This window comes from Hypomesus nipponensis, chromosome 21 (assembly GCF_054491055.1).
Source record: "Hypomesus nipponensis isolate SF chromosome 21, ASM5449105v1, whole genome shotgun sequence".
Taxonomy (NCBI): domain Eukaryota; kingdom Metazoa; phylum Chordata; class Actinopteri; order Osmeriformes; family Osmeridae; genus Hypomesus; species Hypomesus nipponensis.
Genome location: NC_140381.1, coordinates 427,501 through 451,134, shown reverse-complemented (window position 1 = coordinate 451,134; position 23,634 = coordinate 427,501). Strand labels below are relative to the sequence as shown.

Here is a 23,634-nt window from a genome sequence, read left to right as displayed (position 1 = left end):
AAGGGACATCCTTAGTTTTTTTCATTCATTCAATATTTTGCATAATAATACATATATGTATTAATTATTATCCAGTGAAATTAGCGGCGTGGCGGGTATTGGGCGTGGCCAACACAGCATTTTACCCGTGCTTCTCAACTTTACAACTGGCTCTGGAACCAATCGTCACTCCTAATGCCTGAACCTCACAGCCAATCAGAGGCAGAGTGGGGAGAGGTTTACAGACCCACCTTACATCATCTAATAGAAACCATTTTAATACAATATTAAAAATGAGTCTATTGGATGTGTGTTAGCTTTACAGTAAGTGATGCTTTTGACTTTTGCTTTTTAAAGTAGTTCAACACCCATTTGTTTAATAGTTTTTTATTATGTATGCTATACAAACAATGTATTTATGATTAAAAGAACATGACATTGTTCACAATAGCACAGATTCTACATAGATCTAGCCTCTTAATTTTTCTCTCAAAGTGCACCAGATTCATGCGTTTAACTTTTTAATTTTCTTCCGGGGGAGCATGCCCCCGGACCCCCCTAGAGGGTCGGGGTTTGCCGTATCCTTCTCAACTTTTTTACTGTCTTTTTTAATGTGTTTGCATGCCTGTTATTAGCAAGGGGGTTTAGCACTTTTGCAAAGCACTGTATTCATGTCACATTCTCATTGGGGGCTGAGCCCCCCTAAAGGTCTGATCCTATATCGCCACTGACGTAGTGTGTTCTCTGATTTGCTCTGGCGTAATCAAGCTTATTCAACGGGCAAGAGCAGCGCGTTCTGACTCCGCGTGAGACTGAGCGGCGGAACTTTCTCTCCCACCGGGATATTAGTTTAGAGGATAAGTAGGTTAATGTGGTCTCACCTGGTTTTTATTGATTACCCTGCCGTCTGCAGCGGGATATTCTGCCGGGTCTCTTGCGCATCGCACTCCATCACTGATTATCGATCATCAGTTCCACTGACGTGGAGCTCGAGGTTCGTTATCCAGATCGCGTGGACCGGAGTCTGTTCCCATCTTCACCTGCTGCTCTCCGGGAGTCGGTGCGTACAGTAGCTGTTCTGCGTGGGAATCATCCCGGATTTACGGTTTAGAATTTTCCGTTAGGACTTCAGGTTTGTTTGTCCTCCCTGAAGGACTGATTTGACACGGAAGAATGAAGGGATACAAACTGCTCGACAAGCCTTTTAAGGGTGACGCCGGCACGCTAGAGTAGGGGTTGCCGCACATGCTACTTGAGCTCTGGACACTCAGGGTGCGCAGGGCAAACGGAACATCTTCTACATGACTGAGGAGGACCGGGAGCGGGGATTTCTTTTGGTTCTTTGACCGGGAGGATTACTGGAAACATGCAGCTGTAGCGTCTCGTGCTTCCCGCTACTGCAGTCCTCAAGGGAACGTGTCTGTTCCCGCATCATCTTCTCTCACTGTCACTGGCACGAGAGGTTAAACTGCATTTAATCAACGGTCAGTTATGTTAAGGAAAACAATATATTCTGTAATATCTGCAAAGAACGAAAGAAACATCAATGTTCTTGTACACCTTTCAGAGATTAAACAGCCCAGCATTTTCTCCCGCTTGTACTTGGGACTACAGCGGGCGGATGTGCTGACGCTAGAAACAATTTAACATAATGAACATGGAGCCGGGGGGGGGGGGGGGGGCTCCAGCCTCTCACCCACCCGCGGGTGCGTGCTATCCTCAACCTTTACGCTTCAAAAAGGCCAGATGGTCTTCCACACACATATACCGTGTCTGCTGTGTCGCATCACCTCATAGTCAAATCCTCAACGTATTTACCGAAAACACAGGTTTTTATAACGGTAGGCTATGTGACATCGTTCACTTAGACACCGCACTGTCTTATACTCTGGTTTTAAAGTCCTTCTCCGCCGACACGAGAAGACATTAAGAAGTAAGAACGGGAAAAAAAAGTTCCTTCTCTGTTTCAACGCCGGAACATATTTTCCCGTTTTCTATTTGTGCCTTTTGGCCTTCGTTGATCTTCGTTGGAGAGAATACAGGGTGAGAGTGGGAGGGTGAGAGAGATGGAGAGAGAGGGGTGAGAGAGATGGAGAGAGAGGGTGAGAGAGATGGAGAGAGAGGGGTGAGAGAGATGGAGAGAGAGGGTGAGAGAGATGGAGAGAGAGGGTGAGAGAGATGGAGAGAGAGGGGTGAGAGAGATGGAGAGAGAGGGTGAGAGAGATGGAGAGAGAGGGGTGAGAGAGATGGAGAGAGAGGGTGAGAGAGATGGAGAGGGAGGGGTGAGAGAGATGGAGAGGGAGGGTGAGAGAGATGGAGACGGAGGGTGAGAGAGATGGAGAGAGAGGGTGAGAGAGATGGAGACGGAGGGTGAGAGAGATGGAGAGAGAGGGGTGAGAGAGGGGTGAAAGAGATGGAGAGAGAGGGTGAGAGAGATGGAGAGGGAGGGTGAGAGAGATGGAGACGGAGGGTGAGAGAGATGGAGAGAGAGGGTGAGAGAGATGGAGAGAGAGGGGTGAGAGAGATGGAGAGAGAGGGGTGAGAGAGATGGAGACGGAAGGAGGATGAGAAGGGGAGAGGAAGGGAAGGAGAAAGGGACAGAGGGCAGAATAGAGGAGAGGGAGGGAGGGATAGGGGAGGTGTCTGCATCTAATGCTTCTCTCTGTCCACAGTTTACCTGGAGCCTGAAGGTGGGAGAGAGTGTGTGTGTGTGTGTGTGTGTGTGTGAGAGAGAGGCCCTCCCTCCTCCCCTGGGGATGTGGAGGTGTATTAGTGGCTCGTCTCAGATCAGTGACCTATTCCTGCCCACAGCCTCTCTCCCTTTCTCCCTCCCAACCTCTCTCTCTCTCTCTCTCTCTCTGTCTGTCTGTCTCTTTCTTCTCTCTCCCTCCCTCTCTCCCTCCCTCTTTCTCTCTTTCTGTCTCTCTCTCTCTTTAAATCTACCTCTCCTCCCCCCCTCCCTAAATATCCCTCCCTCCCTCCCTGATACAGCAGCTGTTCCTAGATCAGAGCCTGGACCTGAGGAACCTCACCTGGAAGCTGAAGGTTTGACTGGAGAACCAGACCTGAGGAACCTCACCTGGAAGCTGAAGGTTTGACTGGAGAACCAGACCTGAGGAACCTCACCTGGAAGCTGAAGTTCCTGAAGGAGAACCGGATCTGAGGAATCTTCCAGATGATTGGCTGTGGACCAGGAAGACAAAACAGGGTCACTATAGTTACCACTAACCCTTTCACAGAGGAGGTGATGACATCATGGCCGTCAGCTCAGAATTCTTGCTCGGATGGAACTCTGGAACTCTGATTTATTGATTCACTGCAACTCACAGGGAGTATTCTTTGGTCCTACCATTTAATGTAAGTAAATCTAGATGCACAGAGCTGGACTGGAGACTGATCAACACTTACTACCCGATGACGCCACCTGTATTCGGACCAATCAGGTAGCTTAGCAGCATGAAAGTGGACCCGCCCAGTTCCTCTCCTTTGCTCCTCCTACTCCTTCAAAATCTTACCATGGACTACCAAAGAGGAGGAGGAGGAGCCAATCTCAGCTTCAGTCCCCCAGTCCTCCCACCATCTCACGCCTCTCTCGCCCCCTCCTCCTCTGCCCTCTCAGTCCTCCCTTCCTCCTCTGCCCTCCCTTTCCTCCCCTCCTCCTCTCCTTATTCCCTCCCCCCCTCCTCCCCCTCCCTCCCTCTACCCTCCCCCCCCTCTGACCTGGAGAGCCTTCTCCTCTGGACGGTGAGGGAGCCGACCACTGTGGCTCTCTCCGTCATGTACTCCCTCTCCTTCTCGCTCGGCATCGTGGGTAACGCCATGTCCCTGCGTGTGCTGACGGGTCGTCGTGGCAACAGGCGTCTGGCGGGCGCCAGCGCCACGCGGCTCCTCCTGGTCAACCTGGCTGTGTGCGACCTGGCCGTGGTCCTCGTCTGCATGCCCGTCACCCTGGGCAACCAGATCTACGCCCAGTGGGTGTACGGAGACTTCCTGTGCCGGGCGGTGCCGTTCACCCAGGCCGTGTCGGTCTCCGCCAGCGTGCTCACACTCACAGTCACCAGCATCAACCGCTACGTCAGTGTCCGCTCGCCGCTTCGCGCCCGCACCCTCTTCACCCGCCGCCGTATCTTGGCCATGGTGGGCGTGGTGTGGGCGGTGTCCTGGGCCATCTGCTCCCCACTGGCAGTGCTGGCGCGGAGGGATGAGGTGGCTCTGGGCTCCCTGGTGCTGGTGGTGTGTCAGGAGGTGTGGCCAGGCCCCAGGCTGAAGCAGGGCTACAACGTTCTGCTGTTCCTGGCTCTCTACTGCCTCCCCGTCTCCTTCAACCTGGCCATCGGCTTCCTGACCGTCCGCAGGCTGGGGGGCGGGGGACACGGGGGGCCCTTCTCAGAGCTGGACCCCCGTAGCCAGGCCCTCCACTGTGCTCGTCTGCGGGCGCGGAGGCGGATCGCCCGGGTTGTGGTGGCACTGGTGCTGCTGTTTGCCGTCTCCTGGCTGCCCCTGTACCTGGCTGACCTCTGGATCGACCGTGAGCGCCAGCGGCCGCCCTCTTGGCTCCTGCAGAGCCGTCCGTTTGCCCAGTGGCTGGGCCTCACCAACTCCTCCCTCAACCCACTTTGCTACTGCTTCCTGGGCGACATCTACCGCTCCGCACGGCTCCTGCGCTCGCGATACCGGCAGCAACGCCTGGCTCGGCTCTGCTGTGGCCCCGCCCAAGGGAAGGAGGAGGAGGGTTGTAGCGACGACGCTGTTGCCGTGGATACGGTTTCGGTGAAGGGCCGGGGAGACACGGAAACCGTGCTAACGAGCCGTCCCAGAATGCTCGACGGATTTGGGGGGCGGGGCACGGGAGCGGAAGGGGCGGGGAAAGAGGAATGCAAGATGGCTGACGGAGAGGGAGGGAGCTCTGATCATAGCATTTCTGATTGGTTTAGCCACAGTCTATGTGAGAGCTCCCTATTGACCAAACAGACAGAAAATCCCCTCACCCCATCTTCACTGTCTGTCTCTGGGGACAGTGGACAGGAGGGGGAGAGGGGCGGGGCCCTGCCTTTAACAAGACGATCTGGGGCCCAGAAAGAGGACACTTCTCCTTTAAGAACAGAAAATGACACGTTAACTTCCAGGAGGTACTCTGGAGAAGAAATTGTCCCTTTAAGACCAGGCTCAAGGGACAGAGGCACACTGCCTTTAAGAGAACATTATGCAGAAAAAATATATGACACTGTCCCTTTAAAACCAGACCGCGATAGAGATGACATCAGAGAGCAGATGCACCTGTAGTGGCTTGGGAAGGTTCTCTGATTGGTCGAGGGGTAGAGTGCAATCTATGCTGTGACTGGACAATGGATTATCCACAGCACTCGGAACAACAAACCCTCACAGCAACTGTGGGGCCTCACTCACTTGATTTGTGGAGGACAGGGCCATTGAATGTAACTTTGGACTGGAAGCTGTCTCACACACACAAACACACAAACAGATAAACACTATGCAGACACACACACACAAACAGACAGACACTATGCACACACACCTGTAGAGATCAGAGAAATTTAAAGTGTGGTTGGACTTGTGGTTGAAGTGTGTCTGAAGCAGACAAGATCACGATCAGCGTGTTTACACACATCTATCCACCCTCCCCTCACCCTCCCCTCACCCTCCCTCACCCTCCCTCACCCTCCCCTCACCCTCCCCTCACCCTCCCTCACTCTCCCTCACTCTCCCTCACCTCACCCTCCCTCACCCTCCCCTCACCCTCCCCTCACCCTCCTTCACCCTCCCCTCACCCCCCCTCACCCTCCCCTCACCCTCCCCTCACCCTCCCTCACCCTCCCCTCACCCTCCCCTCACCCTCCCTCACCCTCCCCTCACCCTCCCTCACCCTCCCCTCACCCCCCTCACCCTCCCCTCACCCTCCCTCACCCTCCCCTCACCCCCCCTCACCCTCCCCTCACCCTCCCTCACCCTCCCCTCACCCTCCCCTCACCCTCCCTCACCCTCCCTCACCCTCCCTCACCCTCCTCTCACACAGATGATACATTGGTCACTGTGGTTATGTTGGTGTCTTATAAAGAAGAGTCCATTAAAGAGATGTTGCACTTCATTATTTATCAGATTTTAAATATTCAAACATACATCAACTAACCAAATATGGGCATTGCCAGAAGTTGTTAGGCTCATTTCCACGGTAACCTTCCTGTTATGCCAGAGGTCGACTCTTATTGGCTCCTTGGCACGCATGGCGAGTGGGTAAACAGCAGCAATGCAAGATGACACACTCACACACACACACACACATTCACACACACACTCACATTCATACTTGGGGGAATTTGTTGTGATGCTTGTGGCATAAATATTACATACCAATTAATGTTGGAGAGGTCAACAACAGCTCTCTCCTCTCTCTCTCTGTATCTGGTGTGTATGTGTGTGTATGTGTGTGTCTGGTGTGTATGTGTGTCTGGTGTGTATATGTGTGTGTGTTTGTACGAAGATGGAAGACCAGGGCTTGTGTTGGCATGACTACAAGCCTCAGAAACTGCATTAAAGGTTAAAAAGTAAAACACACACTAACACACTTCCACACACCCAGCAACACACACTCACACACACACCCAACAACACACACACTCCCAAACAGGTACTATTGATTTCCAAACAAGGTTACAGGCAGGAAGAACAACAGGCCAACAAAGGTCAGGATCAACCAATCAGCGCACAGAGCCCACCCTCACAGCCAATCAGCTCACAGAACCTACCCTCACAGCCAATCAGCTCACACACTCACCACACATACATACACTAGAGACATAACATAACAGCTTCATTAACAGGTGATTCACACATGGACATGACCTCTCCACACACACACACACAAAATGGACACAGATCCCACATATTTTCGGCATCCCCATTAGGGTCTTGGTAGATCAGAGACAACTCCAGAGTAACACACACTGGACACCCTGACCAGAAGGGTTGTCAGGTTGTATTACACAAAGAGGGTATGAGTGTCTAACTTGCCTATTCACAGCGTGAGATCTGACCAATCGAATTAGACTATTTACAACGGCCAAAGGGTCACATCTCATTTAATCACATAGGAGGATAAACAAGCCGCTAGCAAAATGTCACTGACTTCCATACACACACACAGTCGTACCTTTCTGTGAATGGAACATGTGATAGTTTCAACCTGGGAGCAATGACAAACCATTACACACACACATTAACAGACACACACACTCTCACAGAGACACACCAAAATACTCAAGAGGAAAGTGGGGGAGGGGAGAAGAGAAGAGAGGAGGAGAGGAGAGGAGAGGAAAAGAGGAGAGAAGGGAGTTCATCTGGTCAGAGAGATGAGAGATAGAGAAGGAGGGAGGACGAACAGACTGATATGCAGTGACTGCAGACCCAGGGGAAGCCTGGAGTTTGAACACACACAAACACACTCACACATGCACACACACACTCACACATACTGTTAAGGTCTCTCTCTCTCTCTCTCTCTCTCTCTCTCTCTGGGGAGATAAGAGACTTTATTGATGATGGGCTGTTTGTTTCTCTTCTTCTCCTATCTGATACCTGTCATATATATATATATACGTATACTGTGAGATACTAAGTGTAATGTGGTATATTGTGAGATACTTGGTGTAATGTGGTATATTGTGAGATACTAAGTGTAATGTGGTATACTGTGAGATACTTGGTGTGATGTAGTGAAGGCGTCAGGCAGGACTAGAGGGGTAGGGAAGCTCAGGGTCCTTTTTATTATTTCTTTGATTGGGCAGATCGCTGGCACTGCCCTACTCCTAACCCTTTGCCTGTTGTCCTCCCACCCTGTGGTTTGAGTTTATGTATGTGCATCTGTGGACTTATTACAACCCGTGTGCGCGACATTTTGGTTGTGGCAAACAATGATTGGCGCCCTCCTCCACTTCCCTGGTGTCATCACACCTTGTTCCCTTTATACCTGCTGAGAAACTCCTGCGCCCTCTCTCCACCTCCCTCTCTCCACCTCCCTCTCTCCACCTCCCTCTCTCCACCTCCCTCTCTCTTCTCCCTCCCTTTCTACCTCCCTCTCTCCTGTCCCTGGCTCTATACCCTGTATCTTTAACCCTGACAATAGTCAGACCAAAGGTTGAGTAAGGAACAAAAGAGAAGACCAGATAATAGAAGCAGAGTGAATCAGTAGAGCCGAGTGGTCACACAGAGTGAATCAGTAGAGCCGAGTGGTCACACAGAGTGAATCAGTAGAGCCGAGTGGTCACACAGAGTGAATCAGTAGAGCCGAGTGGTCACACAGAGTGACTCAGTAGAGCCGAGTGGTCACACAGAGTGAATCAGTAGAGCCGAGTGGTCACACAGAGTGAATCAGTAGAGCCGAGTGGTCACACAGAGTGACTCAGTAGAGCCGAGTGGTCACACAGAGTGAATCAGTAGAGCCGAGTGGTCACACAGAGTGACTCAGTAGAGCCGAGTGGTCACACAACAGTCCAGACAGAAACAACAGACTGCAGAACATCTTTAAACCGATTATGAGCTGCTCTATTTGATGAGCTGGCATGGTGTGTGTGTGTGTGTGTGTGTGTAGTTTTACCTTTAAGGAGAACAGCTGGCGAGGATGTGGTTCTATACTTCTGATGCACCTGAGAACGCACACGTGTATGAGAGTGTGTGTGTGTGTGTGTAATGATATTACAGATCCAAACAGTACATATGATATTTGTGTTCATGAGCTACAGATCCTTCAATTATCTATACAGAAAAGAAAGAGAGAGAGAGAAGAGAAAGAGAGGGGGAGAGGGAGAAAGAGTGAAGTGGATGATGAGTTCTAGTTCAATACCAGGATGTTGTATGTAAATCTCCTGTGATTTATCACTTCCAGTCTATAATACAGATTGTTAGTTTAAACACATGCTCACTCGCACAATTTCACACACATGCTCATATAACGACCCTTAAAGTAATTCTAACGACATCCCTAAACCCCCTAGAAATTACAGTTAAAGTTTTGGTGACCAAGAAATATAAATGTTATTTCATTAAATAACAGTAAGGTGAAGAGGTTCTATAAACATCCCACTAAATAAGCTGATAAGACTAATAAGACCATCTCCAATTAACTCCAGTGAAGGGTGACTGAGTGTGTGTGTGTGTGTGTGTGTGTGTTTATTCTCTAAAAATGAAACAAAAACATGAGTATAATAGAATGAAGTGTCGCTATGGAAACAGAAGATGACATGACTACAGAGCCCCCATCACCAGAAGACATAATATAATATAAATACAAATAATAATACAATACATTGATATAATAATTGTATAGATACAATTGTATATTATACAATATTATAAAAATATACATATAATAATAATAATACATGAATGTAATAATACCTTACAATAATAATTATATAAAATAATACAATGGTAATCCAGTATGTTACTTATGTTGGTGCACTATATTCACTGTAACACCCAAACACACACAACCAAACACACACACACACCCAAACACACACACACCTAAAAACACACACCCAAACACACACACCCAAACACAGAGACAAACAGCCACTTCAGATAAAGGACTGCATTACTTCTGATAGAGGAGGAAAAATCAATAGAACACGATGGATGACTGGGTTCCTGTGTGTGTACAGTGTGTGTGTACAGTGTGTGTGTGGTGTTTATGTCAGTGTGTGGGAGCAGGAGAACTTTGACAGAGATGACCAGAGGAAATTCCCTCCTTCCCCCCTCCACTCTCCTCTCCTCTCCTCCACCCCTCCACTCTCCTCTCCTCCACCCCTCCACCCTCCTCTCCTCCACTCTCCTCTCCTCCACCCCTCCACTGTCCTCTCCTCCACTCTCCTCTCCTCCACCCCTCCACTCTCCTCTCCTCCACTCTCCTCTCCTCCACCCCTCCACTCTCCTCTCCTCCACCCCTCCACTCTCCTCTCCTCTCCTCTCCTCCACCCCTCCACTCTCCTCTCCTCCACCCCTCCACTCTCCTCTCCTCCACTCTCCTCTCCTCCACTCTCCTCTCCTCCACCCCTCCACTCTCCTCTCCTCCACTCTCCTCTCCTCCACTCTCCTCTCCTCCACCCCTCCACTCTCCTCTCCTCCACCCCTCCACTGTCCTCTCCTCCTCTCTCCTCTCCTCCACCCCTCCACTCTCCTCTCCTCCACTCTCCTCTCCTCCACCCCTCCACTCTCCTCTCCTCCACTCTCCTCTCCTCCACCCCTCCACTCTCCTCTCCTCCACCCCTCCACTCTCCTCTCCTCTCCTCTCCTCCACCCCTCCACTCTCCTCTCCTCCACCCCTCCACTCTCCTCTCCTCCACTCTCCTCTCCTCCACTCTCCTCTCCTCCTCTCCTCCACTCTCCTCTCCTCCACTCTCCTCTCCTCCACTCTCCTCTCCTCCACTCCTCCACTGTCCACCCCTCCACTCTCCTCTCCTCCACTCTCCTCTCCTCCACCCCTCCACTCTCCTCTCCTCCACCCCTCCACTCTCCTCTCCTCCACCCCTCCACTCTCTTCTCCTCCACTCTCCTCTCCTCCACTCTCCTCTCCTCCTCTCCTCCACTCTCCTCTCCTCCACCCCTCCACTCTCCTCTCCTCCACCCCTCCACTCTCCTCTCCTCCTCTCCTCCACTCTCCACTCCTCCACTCCTCCACTGTCCACCCCTCCACCCTCCTCTCCTCCACCCCTCCACTCTCCTCTCCTCCACCCCTCCACTCTCCTCTCCTCCACCCCTCCACTCTCCTCTCCTCCACCCCTCCACTCTCCTCTCCTCCTCTCCTCCACTCTCCTCTCCTCCACTCCTCCACTGTCCACCCCTCCACTCTCCTCTCCTCCACCCCTCCACTCTCCTCTCCTCCACCCCTCCACTCTCCTCTCCTCCACCCCTCCACTCTCCTCTCCTCCACCCCTCCACCCTCCTCTCCTCCTCTCCTCCACTCCTCCACTGTCCACCCCTCTCCTCTCCTCTCCTCCACCCCTCCACCCTCCACTCCTCCACTCTCCTCTCCTCCACCCCTCCACTCTCCTCTCCTCCACTCTCCTCTCCTCCACCCCTCCACTGTCCTCTCCTCCTCTCTCCTCTCCTCCACTCTCCTCTCCTCCACCCCTCCACTCTCCTCTCCTCCACTCTCCTCTCCTCCACCCCTCCACTCTCCTCTCCTCCACTCTCCTCTCCTCCACTCTCCTCTCCTCCACCCCTCCACTCTCCTCTCCTCCACTCTCCTCTCCTCCACTCCTCCACTCTCCTCTCCTCCACCCCTCCACTCTCCTCTCCTCCACCCCTCCACTCTCCTCTCCTCCTCTCTCCTCCACTCTCCTCTCCTCCACCCCTCCACTCTCCTCTCCTCCACCCTCCTCTCCTCCACTCTCCTCTCCTCCACCCCTCCACTCTCCTCTCCTCCTCTCTCCTCTCCTCCACTCTCCTCTCCTCCACCCCTCCACTCTCCTCTCCTCCACCCTCCTCTCCTCCACTCTCCTCTCCTCCACCCCTCCACTCTCCTCTCCTCCACTCCTCCACTCTCCTCTCCTCCTCTCTTACATGAGTGGGCCCATGTAGAAAAGATTTCTCCTGTCAATCAAACTGCTAGCTGGATGATCAGAAATTGCATTAATATCTTGTTATGCCAGCTCCCCCCCTCACACACGCCCAACAACTCCTTCCTACTTAGCATTACAGGATGTGACGTGTATCAATAATGCATCAGAGGACATGAAGAAGACAACGGCAGGGAGAACCTCTGAGTGTGTGAGTGTGTACAGGACCTGCAGCTAGTCATTCATTTGATTAACAAAGTCAAAAAACCCTGCAGCACGCAATATCCAATGGCCTGTGAATGTGTTTACGTATGAATGTTTTAGGTGTGTTTCTGTTTACGGATGAGTGTTGTAGGTGTGTTTTGTTTATGGATGAGTGTTTTTGGTGTGTGTTTCTGTTTACGTATGAGTGTTTTTGGTGTGTGTTTCTGTTTACAGATGAGTGTTTTCGGTGTGTGTTTCTGTTTACAGATGAGTGTTTCAGGTGTGTGTTTAGAGACAGGAAGAGTCGGGGGCTAAACACCTATCCTCTGTGACATTACCTTTTTCACAAGAGGCCTCTTCTCCACCCCTCCACCTCTCCTCCACATCCTCCTATAACCCTGCCACTCTCTGCACCTTTCACTTTACCACCTTGCCCTAACACACCTGTGTATGTGTGTGTAACCAGGGTCCAGGGACTGAGTCTGGACAACATTAGAGTTACTGAACACTGCTGCCCTCTACTGTTCAAAGCTGCCACTGTCTGGGAGGAAACGATGTCAGAATAATGATTCCTTACCTGGGAACTGTAAACATTCTTCATCAAGCAAACGCACCAGAGACAGCTTTACAAAATAAGAGTCCTTTAATTATTGAGGATGAACAGTTCCTATGAAGAAACACAAGAGCATGCACTCTGGGTAATGTGGTATCTTATCTCCCCACAGAGAGAGGAGCTTACAGGGTTGGTTTAGTGGGGAGACTACAGTGATAATGATGGGGGGGTAGAAGCAGGAAGGGGAGGAAAGAGAGAGAGAAGAGGGTAGAAGGAAAGAGAGAAGAAGATGACAGGTAGAGGAGTAGAGGAAGACAATGGACAAAGGAGATGGTGAGGCAATGGGAAAGGGGAGGAGCATGGTCCACATGATCTCTCTCACACACACACACACACATACACACAAATACCGCATGGCAACTGTCTCCGGGGCAGTAATCTGGTAAAAGGTAAAGAATGTTTAAGTCAAGATGGCGGGATGATGGAGAGAGGGATGAGGGTTAAATGAAGGAAGGGTTTAAGAACCTTGTAGGAAGATAGAGGGAGGGGGCAAGAGGGGAAGCGGCAAGGCCCAGAGGGGTGTGTGGGGTGGGCGGGGCCAGAGGGGTGTGTGGGGTGGGGTGGGCGGGGCCAGAGGGGTGTGTGGGGTGGGCGGGGCCAGAGGGGTGGGCAGGGCTAGCGTTCTTGAGGGCAGGCTCAACCAGTGCGGAGGATGATGTGCACTCCTGAGTCAGTGAAGACAGGACCGCTCATATCCCCCACCTTCAGAGCGAACGAGGCCTCCTCAAACGCCCTCTGCATCTGGCCTGCACACACACACACGGATGCTTTCAAAAGATTGGCAAATACACAAGTGCTGGGAATGTCCCTGTACTTATATATGTGTGTGGTGTTTACATGTGTCTGTCTATAGTATGCGTGTGTGTATGGTGTGTGTCTATGGTGTGTGTGTGTGCGTGTGTGTTACCGTGTCCAAACAGCCCCAGGTCTCCTCCGTTCCTGGCAGAGCTGCAGTCAGAGAACTGAGACGCCAGAGACTCAAACTCCTCCTCTCCTGATCTGATCTGCTCTATGTACTCTGCTCACACACACACACACAGGAGAGAGAAGCACAGGTCTAACACATCTAACAGCTTCAGAGATACCAGAAATACAGACCAGAGTCTCTCCAGAGAGAGGAAAGAGAGAGCCACAGTGTAAATCGACCAGAGAGATCAGAGAGAGACCAGAGAGCGAGAGATCTGAGAGAAGAGAGCGAGAGACCAGAGAGAGACCAGAGAGAGGGGAGAGAGAGGGGAGAGAGAGAGGGGAGAGAGAGAGGGGAGAGAGAGAGGGGAGAGAGAGACCTACTCTGAATGAGCTCCAGCGCCTCGTCCTTGGTCCTGGTGATGTTCTCCTCCCTCCAGGAGGACGGGCGACGTGATTGGTTGTGCTTCACCAGCAGGTGAGAGCAGCGCACCTTGTCAGGGTCCCCTCCCCCCTCCCCCGCACCCGGACGCTCCCATTGGCTGGCGTTGGTGATGTGGTTGAAGTAGTACACCCTACCTGTTGGGGGGGGGGGGGGGGATAAAGGAGGGGGCAGAGGGCAGAGAGGAGAGATGGACACAAAGAGGAGGGGAGAGATGCGGAAGGGGGACACAAAGAGAGAGAGAGAGGTTAGGGGAATACATCACCGTGAATTCTCTGAACAACCTCTCAACCTGCATCTTTAGCTGCTCTCTGAACACACTACTGGCTTGTCAAACGCCCCCAGGTTAGTTGGGATTGTAGGATTAGCCACCGACCAAACATTACCATCCATTCTACAGTCACGGTTAACAACCGTTACCGACCCACCACCCCGCCCTGCACGCATCCCAGGTGGCGGGCCGGTTGACGTCATGACGGGCCTCCTACTTCAGCTGGCCCCCTAGCCAGCTAGCTACTGCGAACCTCTGTTACATTACACATCAACACCTTACGAAGTTAACAAAAGCATTTTCTAATTGCTAATAATGTAAGCTATAACTACACAAGACGTGATATTCAAAACATTTCATCTGAAGATGGCTAGATAGGTCAACCGACTAATGCGTTTACTAACAGCCAGTCATTCAATGCGGTGCAGTTCTCCGCTACGGGGAGGGACGGCGGAACCTAGATAGCTAGCTAGGTAGCTAGCTAGCTAGCTAGCGGTCTCGCTTTGCTTTAGTGCGACAGACTCATCGTTAATCCCACAATCGGTTTGTTTGCCGTGTCACCATACTTGAACTACGGCTCATGCGCTTCTCCCATCCGGACGGTAACTTCTCGTCATCTGCCATTTTTTCACTAACACCAAAACACACGAGCTGGCCAGCTAAGAAACAAGTATGGGTTGACGACACACACTTTCAATACAATTTACGACATATTTTTGGGGGGACCAAGGCCCGCCTACATTGACCATTTCGACCAATCATAACCCTGGGCTATCCTTTCAATCATCCGTCGTTTCGACGCGTGAATGTTCCGTCAACCACTTTACGGCATTAACGCTTGTGTTTCTATCGCAGTGCACGTTTAGTCCAAGCTGCCAGAAATCTGTTACAGGTAAAATCTCGATATCTGTCTGATAAATGTATTGTTTATTTAAATATAGTGTACCTTTTGCATGACACGGGGAATGTATTGTTTTCATGACTGTCTTACAGATATGTAGATTCCCGCAGTTAGCTAGCTAGTTAGCTAACAGCTAGTATGGCGTGTGATTGGACGCATCTAGTCAGGAGTTGGGAGGACAAACGTTCTGCTTAAAGTAATCACAACGGAGGGTTCCGAGCGTCAACAAATGCCAAATTGAACGTATTGCTCATTTAACATTGTGAGACACGTGAGATGTAATGTACAATATGATGTACGCAGATATTATTAGTACATTTACTTTAGAAAACAGTAATCAAGTTTCGTTTGATGACTGAGTCGTTAGCGTAATTAGCCTCTGTTGAACGACATACACGATAGCGGTCTGTGATACATCCGTTTTCAATCGTTAAAATAGTAAACATGCCTCACATATCGATGAACCTTTTATGATTTATTATGACATTATATTACTAGTAAACAATTCATGGGTACAATAATATACCTGAAGTTTTAAACCAGTGTAGCTCACTGTAATGCTGTACGTGACGCGGTTTAGAAAAACGTGGAATTCTACTGCTGATTAGGAAGCCAAACGGCGACAGTAAAATCTCGGCACTCCCCTTACAAAAATCAAAATTCCCAGATGAGTTTTTCAATTGGTGAATCAAGCTGTCACTCAAATTAGAGCCAACCCCTGTGCGAATACCATCCCGTATGTGGCACAGAAGTTTTCCCATTTTAAGAGGTCTGTAATTGGCTGAGAGTACTTTGTTGTCCATACCGTTAACGCTGCCCAAATACCTTGCTTCACAGCTCGTTGTCCCCCCTGGTGAAGATGATTGAGGTGGTGTGTAACGACCGCTTGGGTAAGAAGGTCCGAGTGAAGTGCAAGTATCCTTCAGCGGGCAGGAGAAGTGCGACCGCAGAGACAGATTCTGTGTGACAGGGAGGATGTGCTCCAGTGGTGGATGGATGGAGACGGAGTGTAAAGTGATGTATGGTTCTGCTTGTGTGAGCATGCCTTCATGTGTTTGTACGTGCGTGCGTGCGTGTTTGTCCTTAACCCCCCCAGCTCAGAGGACACCATTGGAGACCTGAAGAAGCTGATTGCTGCCCAGACAGGAACCAGGTGGGACAAGATCGTCCTCAAGAAATGGTGAGTGTGTTGATTAACAATAAGCAAGCTTTTCCTCTTGAACATCCTACTTTTAAAATGCAATTTACACTCGTGAAAATCTATATTTCAATGATGTTTCACTTCACTGTCGTAACGGGTTCACCTTGCAACTTTGTGTTGGGCTCGTTTAGTGAAGAAGTAGTTTTCTTTTTTCTAAACACTGCGTATGACTTAAATAGCGCCGCGGGCTGGTGGTTGTGTGGGCTGGTTGTGATCAACCTTGCAGGTGTGTGTAACCCTATACCTGTATCCCTGCAGGTACACCATCTTCAAAGACCATGTGTCGCTGGGAGACTGTATCCTTTATCTGCTGACCTGTGACCTCACCCACCTCTGACCCCCCATGCATGTGACCCGTGACCTAGCTAGCTGTGTTGCCGTGGTGATCCTTGACTCTGGTTCTGCAGATGAGATCCATGATGGGATGAACCTGGAGCTGTACTACCAGTAACCAGCAGCAGAGGGAGCAGTACACACACACACACACACACACACACACACACACCCTACACTCAGGCCCTACACACACACACACAGATCAGTGAGTTAGGCAGTGGTTCTCTACCCTGGTCCTCAGGGCACCCCTGTCCTGCATGTTCTAGATGTTTCCCTGCTCCAACACACCTGATTCAGATGAATGGTCGTTAACAGGCTTCTGCATAACTAGATAACGACCATTCATTTGAATCAGGTGTGTTGGAGCGGGAAACATCTAAAACATGAAGGACCAGGGGTCCACTGAGGACCAGGGGTCCCCTGACGACCAGGGGTCCCCTGACGACCAGGGGTCCCCTGAGGACCACTGAGTTAGTGTCTGTCCAGATCAAGGCTTTCAGGCAGATAAGATGACAATGATGTCTACAAATGTGTTTTGTTTTGATATTGTTTTGGAAATAAAAGCTGATATTTATAAACCTGTCCTGTACGATGTCCCCAGCTTTTAGCAGTGTTTGTAAATCACACATTTAGATACACTAGATAGATGTATGTCTAAATAGTGTATGTGGATGTTATATATAAATTAAAAAATCTAGAGATTGGTTACATACACTGTATATATATATATATTATATACTCGTTAGTATAATGAGTATATCAGATATTCAGTCCAATATACTCTATAAGGTACATAAGTATAGTGTATGTAACATGGGCAGTAAAATATATTGGAATCTGTTTCTGTTGGTTAAAAAAGTATTTAATTCAAAAAGTTCTGAAAAGACAACTGAAATCTGACAGATTCACAAACTCCTCTGCCAATGACAGGTGAGGCTGTCCACAGGGCTCAGGTTGTGTGTGTGTGTGTATAATGTGGTCAGTCAGCAGTATTCGGAGTAGTCCTCTTCTACGTAGTTAGCAGGGAACAGACCCACCTACAGACACACACACAGTCAGTACAGAGACACAGGGAACACGTGTGTGTACAGTGTGTGTGTGTGTACAGTGTGTGTACCCACCCGTCCGTACACCTCTCCCTTCCACCAGCTGGGGTTTTTCCTGGAGAGGATCTTGATGGTGTCTCCCTCCCTGAGAGAGAGCTCTGTCCTGTCCCTGGCTGAGAAGTCATACCTCGCCCTGGCCATGCCCTGGTACCTCCCCCCGCCCCCTGCACACACACACACACACACACACTAGTACCTCACACTGCCCCCTGCAGGACACACACTGCTGTAGGAAACAGTGTGGATGTGAGAGTGAGTGAGTACCTTGTGGGGGTGTGGAGGCAGCTGGCTGCTCGTCTGGCTGCTTGTAGGGCATCTGCAGTGTCGTGTCCACGTCCTTGAAGTACTCCTTCAGAGAGTTCTCCTGGTAGAACTGGACCAGCTCCTGTTGACCCCCCACACAGCAGCTCAGTACACTCACTCACACAGACCAGATCACCAACACTGGAGTACACACATAGCCAGGAATGTGATTGGTAGACAGACCCAGGCAGGAGTGTGATTGGTGGACAGACTTACTATCAACCCTTTGAAGGCCTTCTTGTCATTGATGCGATAGAGACCTTCACAGGAAGTGATGCGGATGTGTCTGATGTCCATGTTGAACCTGTGGGGAGGGAGGGGGGACAGGGGGGCTGTGAGGGTGTTGAACCTGCAGGGAGGGAGGGGGGACAGGGGGCTGTGAGGGTGTTGAACCTGCAGGGAGGGAGGGGGACAGGGGGGCTGTGAGGGTGTTGAACCTGCAGGGAGGGAGGGAGGGGGGACAGGGGGGCTGTGAGGGTGTTGAACCTGCAGGGAGGGGCTATGAGTGTCTTTTGAGGGAGTGTGTATGTGTGTGTGTAGGAATGCAAGTGAGAGCGTGTACTTGATGCTGATGGCAAACTCTCCCCCCTCCTTCTGTCGGACCAGGAAGGTTCCATCAGACCGTGACATCAGAAGAGACTTGGCTGCAGAGCGCTCCATACTTCCTGCATACCTGCAGCACACACACACACATAGACATAGACACACATACATATAGACACACATACACATATATACATACACACACATATACACACATACATATACACACACACACACGCACACACACATATACACACATACATATACACACATACACACACACATATATACATACACACACACACACACACACACATATAGACACACATACACACACACACACATACATATACACACACACACACACACACATATACACACACACACATACACACACATATATACATACACACACACATATATACATACACACACACATATACACACACACACACACACATATATACATACACACACACACACACACATATATACATACACACACACACACACACATATATATACATACACACACACACACACACACACACACATATATACATACACACACACACACACACACACACACATATAAACACACAAGTAAATGTGTCAGAAAGAGTGTGTCAAAGAGTGTGTGTTGTAATGTGTGTATAGGTGTGTGTGTGTATACACACCACAGGAAGCTAGTCAGGTCAGGAGTGGATTTCTGAGAAGAGAGGTCAGAGGTCAGAAACACATACACACTCATACACACACACCAACACATCCATACACACACACCAACACACTCATACACATGCATACTTACAGCTACAAACGGCTGGACTTTGTTGCAGGGGAACCAGCCCACCTGACCAATTGTCACGTTCCTTCCCTAAGTGACATAAGGAAACAGACCAATCACACAGCAGCTCCAGGCTCAGGCTCCTCCCTTTCTGAGCCAACATGGTTAAGAAAGCTTATTTGAGTTTGAATCACATTTCATTGTTTTGTATTAGTAGAAAGAGACATAGAGAAACAGAAGAATGGAGAGGGAAAGAAAAAGAAGGACAGAGGGAAGGAGAGAAGGACAGAGGGAAGGAGAGAGAAGGACAGAGGGAAGGAGAGAGAAGGACAGAGGGAAGGAGAGAGAAGGACAGAGGGAAGGAGAGAGAAGGACAGAGGGAAGGAGAGAGAAGGATAGAGGGAAGGAGAGAGAAGGACAGAGGGAAGAAGAGAGAAGGACAGAGGGAAGGAGAGAGAAGGACAGAGGGAAGGAGAGAGAAGGACAGAGGGAAGGAGAGAGAAGGATAGAGGGAAGGAGAGAGAAGGACAGAGGGAAGGAGAGAGAAGGACAGAGGGAAGGAGAGAGAAGGACAGAGGGAAGGAGAGAGAAGGACAGAGGGAAGGAGAGAGAAGGACAGAGGGAAGGAGAGAGAAGGATAGAGGGAAGGAGAGAGAAGGACAGAGGGAAGGAGAGAGAAGGACAGAGGGAAGAAGAGAGAAGGACAGAGGGAAGGAGAGAGAAGGACAGAGGGAAGGAGAGAGAAGGACAGAGGGAAGGAGAGAGAAGGACAGAGGGAAGGAGAGAGAAGGACAGAGGGAAGGAGAGAGAAGGACAGAGGGAAGGAGAGAGAAGGACAGAGGGAAGGAGAGAGAAGGACAGAGGGAAGGAGAGAGAAGGACCTACGCACTAACCACAGGAAGGTGCCTTTCTATATTTGAAACCATATGTGTTTGTGTGGCCTGTCTGTATTTGAAACCTTGTGTGTTTGTGTGGCCTGTCTGTAGTTGAAACCTTGTGTGTTTGTGTGGCCTGTCTGTATTTGAAACCTTGTGTGTTTGTGTGGCCTGTCTGTAGTTGAAACCTTGTGTGTTTGTGTGGCCTGTCTGTATTTGAAACCTTGTGTGTTTGTGTGGCCTGTCTGTAGTTGAAACCTTGTGTGTTTGTGTGGCCTGTCTGTATTTGAAACCTTGTGTGTTTGTGTGGCCTGTCTGTATTTGAAACCTTGTGTGTTTGTGTGGCCTGTGTGTAGTTGAAACCTTGTGTGTTTGTGTGGCCTGTGTGTATTTGTAACCTTGTGTGTTTGTGTGGGAGTTTGAGTGTGTGTGTACCTCCCACCACTGCAGGTCCACTTCAGCACGGGTCAGCTCGATGACATCACCAATGGAGAGAGGCAGTGGTTGGCCGAAAGCCACAGGGGGTGGGGGCAAGCCATAGTATTCCTGACACACCTCCATTTTAGGCAGACCTGAGGGGGAGAGAGGCTTTTATGTGTGGTTCTGTATGTATGGTTCTGTATGTATGGTTCTCTATTTGTGGTTCTGTATGTGTGGTTCTGTATGTATGGTTCTCTATTTGTGGTTCTGTATGTGTGGTTCTGTATGTATGGTTCTCTATTTGTGGTTCTGTATGTGTGGTTCTGTATGTATGGTTCTTTATTTGTGGTTCTGTATGTATGGTTCTGTATGTGTGGTTCCGTATGTATGGTTCTCTATTTGTGGTTCTGTATGTGTGGTTCTGTATGTATGATTCTGTATGTGTGGTTCCGTATGTATGGTTCTCTATTTGTGGTTCTGTATGTGTGGTTCTGTATGTGTGGTTCTCTATTTGTGGTTCTGTATGTGTGGTTCTGTATGTGTGGTTCCGTATGTATGGTTCTCTATTTGTGGTTCTGTATGTGTGGTTCTGTATTTGTGGTTCTGTATGTGTGGTTCTGTATGTGTGGTTCTGAATGTATGATTCTCTTTTTGTGGTTCTGAATGTGTGGTTCTGTATGTGTGGTTCCGCATGTATGGTTCTCTATTTGTGGTTCTGTATGTGTGGTTCTGTGTGGAACTTTACCTGGACCAGGTCTTAGACCCTTCTGGTTCTTCTGGGGGAGGTGGAGGGAGGGGGAGAGGGGGAGGAAGGGGAGAGGGGGGAGAGAGGGGGAGAGGGGGGAGGTAGGGGAGAGAGGGGGAGGGAGAGGTAGGGGAGAGAGGGGGAGAGGGGGAGGGAGAGGTAGGGGAGAGAGGGGGAGAGGGGGAGGTAGGGGAGAAAGGGGGAGAGGGGGAGGGAGAGAGGGGGAGAGGGGGAGAGGGGGAGAGGGGGAGAGGGGGAGAGGGGGAGGGAGAGGTAGGGGTAGAGGGGAGGGGGAGTACATTTTTACTCCATTGTTAAAAGTACCTACCAAATAGTGCTCCTATTATACAGTGCTATGGTATGACCCTGCCATAAACAGACCCTTGACATACCTTCTTCATAGTGCCAGTATGATCTGAAACACAACACACACACTGTTACAGTGTCACACTTACACCTTACACACACAATTGAACACACACACCATCCAGTCACTCGTACCTGTGGGGCGTCCGCATGCTGGAACTCTTCCCAGACACTCCTTGTGGGCAGCCATCTTACAGCGAGCACAGCGGTAGCCCTGGAAGAAGATCCCCCTGCTCACACACACACACACATCCACACACACACATACCATAGACACCATACACACACACACACCATACATACACATACAGGATTTAAAAATCACAAACCAAAACTCTAAACTCTGTGAGTGTAGGAGTGTGTGTAGGGGTGGGTGTGTGAGAGTGTGTAGGAGTGTGTGAGTCTGTGTGTGTATGGTGTGTAAGGTGTGTTACCTGAGCAGCATTCCACAGGCCTTACAGGAAGTGGTGTCTTCAAAGCAGTGCATTAGGAATTCATGGCTGTTGGCTGTACAGTTCTCTGGGCACATGTTTGACCTGCGACCCCACACATGCCATTGGTCAGAACCCAGGAAGTGAAACACAGACATAGCAAGTCATTGGTCAGAGGTAGGGAAGTGAAGCCAATGGTGTGTGTATGGTGTGTGTGTGTGTGTTCTTACAAAGCCATCTCAAACTGTTCCAGCCATTTCTTCTTCAGGTCTCTGGTCTTGAAGAACAGATCGTAGCCCAGCCCCGCCCCATCCAACAGGAGGAACTCATGAGACCACTGCACACACACACACACACACACAGAGACGGGGTAAGATATATATATATATATATATAGAGAGAGAGAGAGAGAGAGAGCGAGAGCGAGAGCGAGAGCGAGAGCGAGAGAGAGGTACCTTCTTGCTGTCTCTGTCGGTCCCTGGCTGGTCTCTGATCTGGTACAGCTGCAGCTCCACCAGCTCCTTCAGATCCATGGAGTCCCCACTCCTCCTCTTACACACCAGCATGGCCTTGTCAAACAGGAACACATACCTGAACACACACACACACTTTCTTACTTATGGGAAGGCATTATGAGCACACACACATATAAACATTACATTACATTTAGTCATTTAGCAGACACTCTTATCCAGAGCGACTTACAGTAAGTACAGGGACATTCCCCTGAGGCAGGTAGGGTGAATTGCCTTGCCCAAGGACACAACATCATATTGCAAGGCCAGGAATCGAACTGGCAACCTTCTGATTACTAGCCCGATTCCCTAACCGCTCAGCCACCTGACTCCCCTACATATACAAACACACACACACCTGTCCTGTTTGGATTTCTTCTCTGGGCAGCAGATCTTCAGCTCTCCATCTATCTTGGGTCGCCCGTACAGAGCCAGAGACTGGGTCTGCAGGGGGGAGGGCATGGGGGAGGACAGGGGGGAGGGAAAGGGGGGCATGGGGGAGGACAGGGGGACAGGGGGACAGGGGGATGGGGTGGAGGAGGTGGAGGGAAGAGTGGGACGTCATAAAATGTTTAGTCAGAATTCAGTGGAAATGTTCAAATGTGTCTGGTGATATTTGAGTGTTTGTGTGTTTCTAAGGTTGGTCAGTGTGTTTCTAAGGCATGTGTGTGTTTCTCACCATGTTTTCTATAGAGAGCTGGAAGGTGGTGATCTGTCTGATGATCTCGTTGTCTCTCTTCACCTCGTTCACACACTGGGCCAAATCCTGACACACACACGTACGCACACACACCTGATTTACAGAGCATGAACACCATCACACTGCTCTGGTAAACCATCAGCTCTCCCAGACTGAACTCACTCTCATGGCGTCCAGTGCTGTCCTCAGGTTCTCCTTCTCTGTCGCATTGGTAGTGTGTTTCAGAAGTTCCTGTTACACACACACACACAGACACCCAATGAGTGTGTTGTTGTTTTACCAGGGGGGACATGGTTAGCTGGGTCAGGGAGTTGATTGGCTGACCTGCAGCAGGAGGGGGTACTTCAGGACTCGCTGCATGGGAACCATGAGGAGATCCCTGAGGGAGAACCTCCCACTGTTGGCCCTCTTAGAGCA

At 50.1% G+C, this 23,634-nt stretch overlaps 4 protein-coding genes across 6 annotated transcripts in view; 2 read left to right on the top strand and 2 right to left on the bottom strand.

The window, feature by feature from the left end:
* The first annotated feature begins 3,435 nt into the window (after nucleotides 1-3,435).
* On the top strand, nucleotides 3,436-5,262 carry LOC146237208 (galanin receptor type 1). The gene has a single exon (XM_084685887.1). The coding sequence runs from the start codon at nucleotides 3,436-3,438 to the stop codon at nucleotides 5,260-5,262; it is 1,827 nt and encodes a 608-aa protein (XP_084542013.1).
* Nucleotides 5,263-12,380: 7,118 nt separating this feature from the next.
* Nucleotides 12,381-14,690, bottom strand: pin1 (peptidylprolyl cis/trans isomerase, NIMA-interacting 1). 2 transcript variants are annotated; one of them, XM_084686010.1, is made up of 4 exons: nucleotides 14,555-14,690; nucleotides 13,660-13,854; nucleotides 13,277-13,387; nucleotides 12,381-13,115 (listed from the first exon to the last, which is right to left on the bottom strand). In XM_084686010.1, the coding sequence occupies exons 1-4, from the start codon at nucleotides 14,610-14,612 to the stop codon at nucleotides 13,006-13,008; spliced, it is 474 nt and encodes a 157-aa protein (XP_084542136.1). In that variant the 5' UTR covers nucleotides 14,613-14,690; the 3' UTR covers nucleotides 12,381-13,005. The 2 variants fall into 2 exon arrangements, with proteins under 2 accessions (XP_084542136.1, XP_084542137.1); XM_084686011.1 differs by lacking the exon at nucleotides 14,555-14,690 and adding an exon at nucleotides 14,104-14,518.
* An 87-nt stretch (nucleotides 14,691-14,777) lies between these two features.
* Nucleotides 14,778-17,004, top strand: ubl5 (ubiquitin like protein 5). Its single transcript, XM_084686012.1, has 5 exons — nucleotides 14,778-14,880; nucleotides 15,727-15,804; nucleotides 15,986-16,069; nucleotides 16,349-16,386; nucleotides 16,498-17,004. Exons 2-5 carry the CDS (start codon nucleotides 15,749-15,751, stop codon nucleotides 16,539-16,541), a joined length of 222 nt encoding a protein of 73 aa, XP_084542138.1. The 5' UTR covers nucleotides 14,778-14,880; nucleotides 15,727-15,748; the 3' UTR covers nucleotides 16,542-17,004.
* A 262-nt stretch (nucleotides 17,005-17,266) lies between these two features.
* Nucleotides 17,267-23,634, bottom strand: part of vav1 (vav guanine nucleotide exchange factor 1) — a 12,870-nt gene continuing 6,502 nt past the window's right edge. The window contains exons 12-29 of one of the 2 annotated variants that reach the window (XM_084684948.1): nucleotides 23,542-23,634; nucleotides 23,380-23,448; nucleotides 23,197-23,283; nucleotides 22,876-22,961; nucleotides 22,458-22,593; nucleotides 22,233-22,339; nucleotides 22,006-22,107; nucleotides 21,707-21,801; nucleotides 21,598-21,620; nucleotides 21,206-21,236; nucleotides 20,476-20,612; nucleotides 19,190-19,255; nucleotides 19,056-19,087; nucleotides 18,398-18,508; nucleotides 18,052-18,184; nucleotides 17,797-17,917; nucleotides 17,548-17,696; nucleotides 17,267-17,463 (exon numbers count right to left, since the gene is read on the bottom strand). The exon at nucleotides 23,542-23,634 is cut by the window's right edge and continues 3 nt beyond it. In XM_084684948.1, coding sequence (XP_084541074.1) covers nucleotides 17,410-17,463; nucleotides 17,548-17,696; nucleotides 17,797-17,917; nucleotides 18,052-18,184; nucleotides 18,398-18,508; nucleotides 19,056-19,087; nucleotides 19,190-19,255; nucleotides 20,476-20,612; nucleotides 21,206-21,236; nucleotides 21,598-21,620; nucleotides 21,707-21,801; nucleotides 22,006-22,107; nucleotides 22,233-22,339; nucleotides 22,458-22,593; nucleotides 22,876-22,961; nucleotides 23,197-23,283; nucleotides 23,380-23,448; nucleotides 23,542-23,634 — 1,632 coding nt within the window. In that variant the 3' untranslated portion in view covers nucleotides 17,267-17,409. The remainder of the gene's footprint in view (nucleotides 17,464-17,547; nucleotides 17,697-17,796; nucleotides 17,918-18,051; nucleotides 18,185-18,397; nucleotides 18,509-19,055; nucleotides 19,088-19,189; nucleotides 19,256-20,475; nucleotides 20,613-21,205; nucleotides 21,237-21,597; nucleotides 21,621-21,706; nucleotides 21,802-22,005; nucleotides 22,108-22,232; nucleotides 22,340-22,457; nucleotides 22,594-22,875; nucleotides 22,962-23,196; nucleotides 23,284-23,379; nucleotides 23,449-23,541) is intronic. The other variant, XM_084684949.1, reaches the window with a different exon arrangement.

Coding starts and splice junctions, on each gene's coding strand:
- LOC146237208 (XM_084685887.1), top strand. CDS start 3,436: ATGAAAGTGGACCCGCCCAGTTCCTCTCCTTTGCTCCTCCTACTCCTT.
- ubl5 (XM_084686012.1), top strand. CDS start 15,749: ATGATTGAGGTGGTGTGTAACGACCGCTTGGGTAAGAAGGTCCGAGTG. Junction 16,070..16,348: donor AAGATCGTCCTCAAGAAATG/GTGAGTGTGTTG, acceptor GTATCCCTGCAG/GTACACCATCTTCAAAGACC. Junction 16,387..16,497: donor CCATGTGTCGCTGGGAGACT/GTATCCTTTATC, acceptor CTGGTTCTGCAG/ATGAGATCCATGATGGGATG.
- pin1 (XM_084686011.1), bottom strand. CDS start 14,191: ATGACGTCAACCGGCCCGCCACCTGGGATGCGTGCAGGGCGGGGTGGT. Junction 13,855..14,103: donor CCGTGACTGTAGAATGGATG/GTAATGTTTGGT, acceptor CCCCCCCAACAG/GTAGGGTGTACTACTTCAAC. Junction 13,388..13,659: donor GGCGCTGGAGCTCATTCAGA/GTAGGTCTCTCT, acceptor GTGTGTGAGCAG/AGTACATAGAGCAGATCAGA.